We start from the raw sequence: 6,334 nt of genomic DNA on the forward strand, positions 1-6,334 counted from the left end.
AACCAGTTTCTCCTGAAAATATCTAATGTCGCTAACTCAACGTAAGACTTGAGCTCATAATACCGAAAAACCAGGAGCTGTAGGACTTCCTTTCTTATTCTATGCACAAATTATTACCGCAGATATGAGTAGACAAAATTAGTAAGGAAATGCGTCTCGGAAACAGGATTGGCAAGGCTCGTTGGATTACCCTTCCTCCCCAATCAAACAGCGCAAGTTATGCACATGAAATCGTAAATAGTTTCTTTAAAGGGATTGTCCCACATTTATATGGGGGTTTGAACCGAGATAACCATCCTGAACACTTTTTGCTACTGTTTACGATCGTGCCATTCTTAAGATCTAGGCCCCTATCGTTTCTGAGCTATACGCCCGCGAAAATGGGAAAGCTATATTGGGGAGAGCATGTCAGTCACATTGGCGTGCATGACGTCATAATGACGTCATTCAAATCCTGCTATTCCATGAGCCATGAGGCGATCAGGGCCAAGTCAAATGAAGCTATCGAGGCGTTCATATCTGGCGTTTGTAATCACGATTCCCAGATATCCCAGCCTCAATCGTTGTTGGCATGATGCCGTAATCAAAACATGACGCATTGAGGAGCATTTTTACTCAACAGAGAATTATGCTGCCTAGAGCAGTCGTTTCCATTAAAAGGTGTACCAATACTTATAAGTGAGCTTGTTTTATCGCATATGCTGCTTGCTTCAATATCTACAAATATAAAACATACCCTTTAAGCTGAGTCTGCAAATGAACTGATGCGTGACCAGGGAATCCAGATACAGTTTAACGCACAGTGAGAGCACACATTTTCGGGGCCCGTTTAAATCAGTTCGTAGAAGGCTTCAAAGGCGCGACGTCTGTACTTTCCGGCGGAAACTCTATGGGTAATGCAACAGTTCGCGTGAACTAATATGGCCTGCCGGTTGAACTTCATGGACCATTTGAATTCAGTCAGCAATCCAGATTTATCAAACAACTCCGTGCATCCCGTGACTCAACGGCAAGACGCCGTCTCAAGCCGCCGTCCTGCCTCCAAACCTCGCTATTCATGGTCTTTTAGCCCCACCACAACAGGCTTGCATTACTTGCTTGTACTTATCTAAGCTGTACCTTTGCTAGTGGTAACCATGCTGTCCTGACAAAGCTGCAGTGGCATGGCGTTGATCCGAAGTGGTTTGAGAGCTACCTTGCTGGCCGGCGGCAGAAGGTGAGAGACGGTCGTCTTTCTCTTCCGCTGAACCACAGCGTCCTCCAGGGATCCTTGGTCGGGTCTATCCTCTTCAGCATCTTCACGAACTACCTTCCATCTTACCTCCCTCACAGACGTCTAGTGTGCCCGCCCATGCAGGCAAACAATGCGTTTTGAAATGCTTGCAGGAGGGAGCCATCCGAGTAATTCAATCCTGCTTCACATCAAACTCCCTTAAAATGACTTCCGCCAAAACAACCCTTCTCTTCCTTAGTACTCCACAAGCCCTAAAAAATCGTCATCGTTAATCCTTGACATTGCGGGACACAAATTAAGCCCTTCGTAGTCCGTGAAGATGCTGGGGGACACTGTGGAGAGCAGCCTTTCCTGAGCGATGCACATATCCCACGTCGTCAAAAAGGACAACTCCATCCTTTTTTTGCTTGCATAGAACTTGTCATCATCTCACACCCGAGGTTAATTAACTTCTCATCCATTCCCATATTTTCCCCATCCTCCATACTGCCTCTCAGTCTAGGGTGAGGCTGCAGCGTGCCACCTAAGCAAAGTGCAAGGGGTGCTGAACTTTTTGGCCAGAATCGTCACCGATTCTCGTCGGCGGAATCCAATGGCGACGACTATTCAGGCGCTGGGGTGGCGCGGTGTTATTGACTTTGTCACCCACCATGACGGCCTCGCTGTATTCAAAGCCCTTAATGACTCACGGGCTTCGGTGTCAGTCCGGCCCCCATTCACCCCACGTACCGCTACATGTCAACGTGTCAGGGCGGCAGCGGCGGGCGCCCTTGATCTGCCCGCTCTTCGCCTGTCGGTGGCACGCACGGCTTTTTCGCGTCGCGCGGCCTCATCCTGGAGCTGCCTGCCGCTGACCATCAACGCCTCCAGCACCCGCAATGAGTTGCACATCAGGCCAGAGGATTAAGACGGCCCGTCGTGTAATCATTGCTTGTTTGCCGTCGTGTAATATGTGTTGAAGATTTAGATTTAGATCAATGATTCTGTTTCGGCGAAGTTACGTGAACGACTGGGTGTTTGATAGCGCGCGAAGGTGGCCGCGTCGTTGTCATGCTTTGATGTTGTATTCATAATTATATGGCTACTGTGCCGAATCAAACAAGAAGCCTTTTGTTGGAATGAGTCTTGAATACAATGAACTGAACTGAACTAAACTGAACAACCAAGCATGGACACATGCAACAGGCCATACAACTCACAGCTGTATGCGTGTTCCGTTGTATGACGCAGTATTTATACAGCCAATGCGATGGCCTTGGCTCGAACAGACCCCCTATGATCTTTTAACAAGTCCGTAAAACCCCAGCAGCCTGAAGTCACATACAAGGAAGACGCACGAGCCGAAATACGTAACGAAAAAATTACGCGTTTTTAAGCCAATTAACTGAAGGCGCAGGCTTAATTACCATCGGTTTCGAAACTGAAATGAACCAGCCCCGCTGGTTTAGTCATGTCAGCAACGTCCAGAATGCACCGACCCGTAAACTATTTACAATGTCGGGCATTTAGATCGCTGTTTGATCCCATCTTTGACATCAATATCTTGCTCAAAGCTCTTAGCTTTGCGGGTATGATTACAGAACAACGGAACAAGAATAATTGGACTGCTAGGATGGCCACTTCCACCACCAAAATGCACACCCTGGTCACCAACTGAATCAGCCAGCCGAAATATTCATTTGTGGTCACCAGCAAGCTGGTTCATCACCAACGGTGCCAGCTGAAATTTGGTATGGTAAGCCAACCGGGCATCAGGGCTAAACCCTCCGATTACAGGTGGAGGGGCATGAGCAATCACCAAAAGAAATCAGATCGCTGCCTAAAGCACAGCTTGTCACCCTCCGTAGCTTAATTGGCATCAGCTCCTGGCGATACCAATGTACCCGTGGCGGTATGGGAGTTCGAGCCTCTATGCACGCACCCACAGAGGATGATCAAACACCCAGGCTGATCAAACACGGGAGGGAGAGGAGCATCCCGCGATAGCCCATCACGTAGAGGCGGTGGTGGGATGGTCCCCTGCAGTCTTGATCTTGGCTGCGCGTATGAGCGCTTGCCATTTGACTTCCGACTTGGATTGCCTGCGGCCGGCGGCCAGTGGCAGAAGCTGTTCAATGTCAGGAAGGTCAAAGGGCAGGGGAGACCGTGCCGGCTGCTCAGCGTTGGTGGTGGTGGTCTCGGACCTGCATGGACGCCTTTGTCGTCCCAGGGACCCCCGGCAGGCAGCGACGAGTCGCTTCGGCTGACCTTTGGAGGCCACAGCCTTCGCCCCGGGGTCGTCTCCCGGCCAGCCCTCGGATCCTCTAATCGGGCCCTTGATAGTCTGCGCCGAGGGTCCCGAAAGTCACTCAGGGCCTAGCGGGAGGATATGTCCCCTGTGGCGCCCTTCCTCCCGGTTGGCTGCGCCCCTGGGTGTGTAGGTATGTACGAAACTCAATGCCAGTCAGCGACTCGCTCTCAGAACGCAACTCCTATGTGAGTGATGGTGTCTGCGCCCCAAAACATTCGCAAATGGAAGCCAGAATGGCTTCAAAATAATGTTTTTTTTTGCTTGCGCGCTAAACATCATAGATTTGGGCACGAATTCTTGATTTCCTACTATATCTTGGTAAGTTGCTTCACCTATTTGGTAGACCCTCAGCCAGTCTGGTGAATATTATTCTCACTGGATATTTCCTTCGTGTATTTGGTGACTTGAGTAGGCATTACGGTTAACAATTTCGTTAACCGGTGGTGAAAACGTGCATATTGGTGGCAATAATCTAACTGGTAGTGGAATGCCAATTTTGGTTGTGATTGGTTTAATCTGGTAGAAATATTCATTTTGGCTCACTAATTCATCTTTGGCGACTGGTTAATAGAGAGCTCAGAACAACTGAGGAATATCGACCCGTGTTGTTAGGATTTGAATCCTATGGCATCCGAAGATTTGGTGGTTCTGAAACCTCTGTTGTTTTCCGTTTTCTGGTGTAATAAACGTATGACGCGAATCAACAAGTATATTGTTCCCCTCGTTCGGGAGGTAGATGTGGTGCATCGATGACATCGAGTACGGCCATAGCATAACATGCTACAAGTAACAACACGCTCAGGAAAGCATATACATACATCATGCTGCGATGGTTTAGTTCTTTGGTATCAGTTACCATGCACCACTGCCTAGCGACAACATAAGTTGTTCGCCACGGCGACGGCGACTTCTTCGTTGTTCCTTCCCCCATCACCGGATGACAGCCGCATTAATCAGTCGTGACCCAGCTCCTGTCACCCGGAGACGTCACCAGACGCCTGTGCATCGGCTCAGCTGAACAAGAAGCCTCCGCGGCGGCCTGCCAGCGACGGGACGGGGGCGGCTGGCGCCCGGCGAGCGGCCAGCGCCTGCAGACCGAGCAGCGTCTGCCGGCCCTCCGCCTGCACGTCACGGCCGCCGATGCGAGGGCCCAGGTTGGCGCGACCCTGCAGGGCCAGCAGGTCGTTGGGCGTCTGGAACAGCGCCGGCGCCGGCGCGGCGGCAGCTTGGTTGCGGAAGCCGGGGCTGGACGTGGTGGAGGGCGGCGCGGCCCGGTCCCTGCAGCAGACGCCAAGCCGGCCGCTACTCAGGCGGCACCTGACGACGCGGCCCGACTGGCGCAGGAACGGACGGCCGCAGTCGGACGTCGGCTGACAGCCGCAGGGGTTGGCGGCGACGGCAGCCGCGCTCAGCGCCAGCAGCAGCAGCACCTGCGGCGCACGGCCAGCGGCCGTCAGACACGGCCAGCGGCTCACACATTCACGGCAGGGCGCTCGGCCGTTGCTTTAAGACGTTATCATCCGAAAGGGGACGTGACAAGACTGGCACCAAATAGAATGATCACAGAGGCTGGGATGGCTGGGGTGTTGCGATGCATTCATTATGTAAAATCAGGTTATTTAGCGTCAAATGTTCTCACATCGCATGCGCAGGAGGTAGAGAAACTCTTAGCTGAGAGCCAGACACAAGTCCGTGCCTCCTTCGCCGCTATGAGCTGAACCCTCTCATAAAGAAGCTTCACCGTCCCCATCAAAACCACAGGAACATAAGAAACAACAACGGGGACATAGACCATGAGCCCACCTGAGTTAGCTTCATCTCGAGCGGTTGGTATCGCCGCTTCTCTTGGAGGTTGAGCGGGCTGACGTATCTCTGCAGTTGCAGAGCGTGCACTGATCTCTGGTGGCGGGTGGAACCTGTTTATATCAGCCGGGGACCGGCGCCCACGGTTTCCTGTTGCGTGACAGCACGGAAATTCCTAGGAAACGCTTTACAAACAGCGCGTCAGCCGGGCGGCCCGTCGAGTAACGCGTAGGCGCGGGCTCCCCGTCAGCCGGCCTCCTGGCCGTAAGGGGCGGCGTAGCAGGGGGCCAGAGAGGGCAGTTGCCCCCCTGCTTGCCAGCAGGAGGGGAAACGTATGTTTTTCTCTTAATTGTTGGGGGAATCCCTTTTCCCAAACCAATGGATTGTAGCTATCGTAAATTACCAAAAAACGCAGATCAGAGAGGCCTTCAAAATTGAGCTAGAGGGAAAAAATTGGGCTCCGGAGACTTTTCTACATTGAGAGGCACATATTCTGACATATTCTGACGCAGTCTTTATGAATCAGGTAGCCCATGCTCTAGATCAGTTGGCCCAATGCCGCGTCAAAGAGGCCCCTTTACTACAATTCTGTCAAGAGGGGATTTTGTTAGCAATTTAATAAGGGGGCACGTGTCCCTGAGGGCCCCTTCCTCCTTAGACATGACAATTTCCAGGAGGCCTACTGTAAAGTGACCCTACTTTAGCAAATCCTACCCCCCCTAACTCAAAAACTGTGTGGCCACCCCTGCTGGCCATACCAGTGCCTCCGGGGAGTTACCGCGTGTGTGGGCTAAAAGTGGCAGGGTGGCCAATTCTAGCACAGCTGCTGCCGCCATCGACAGTGATATGTTCCCGCACGATTGAGCAGGAGGAACACATCAGGCCTCTATGTAGATTCTCCTACGCACGATCCACTGGTGCCTTGTTAATGTTCATATTCACCGCGGCCGACTCGCGACTCTCCAAATTTTCCGAATTCATATTGATTTAAATGATCTTTTTCAGGT

At 51.8% G+C, this 6,334-nt stretch overlaps 1 protein-coding gene across 1 annotated transcript; it reads right to left on the bottom strand.

Annotated features, from left to right (window-relative positions):
- Positions 1 to 4,034: 4,034 nt before the first annotated feature.
- Positions 4,035 to 5,410, bottom strand: LOC119107891 (uncharacterized). Its single transcript, XM_037231465.1, has 2 exons — positions 5,328 to 5,410; positions 4,035 to 4,954 (listed from the first exon to the last, which is right to left on the bottom strand). The coding sequence occupies exons 1-2, from the start codon at positions 5,340 to 5,342 to the stop codon at positions 4,535 to 4,537; spliced, it is 435 nt and encodes a 144-aa protein (XP_037087360.1). The 5' UTR covers positions 5,343 to 5,410; the 3' UTR covers positions 4,035 to 4,534.
- Between the last annotated feature and the right edge of the window lie 924 nt (positions 5,411 to 6,334).

The sequence above is a fragment of the Pollicipes pollicipes genome, unplaced genomic scaffold (genome assembly GCF_011947565.3).
Source record: "Pollicipes pollicipes isolate AB1234 unplaced genomic scaffold, Ppol_2.1 Scaffold_6686;HRSCAF=7923_pilon_pilon_pilon, whole genome shotgun sequence".
Lineage (NCBI taxonomy): Eukaryota > Metazoa > Arthropoda > Thecostraca > Pollicipedomorpha > Pollicipedidae > Pollicipes > Pollicipes pollicipes.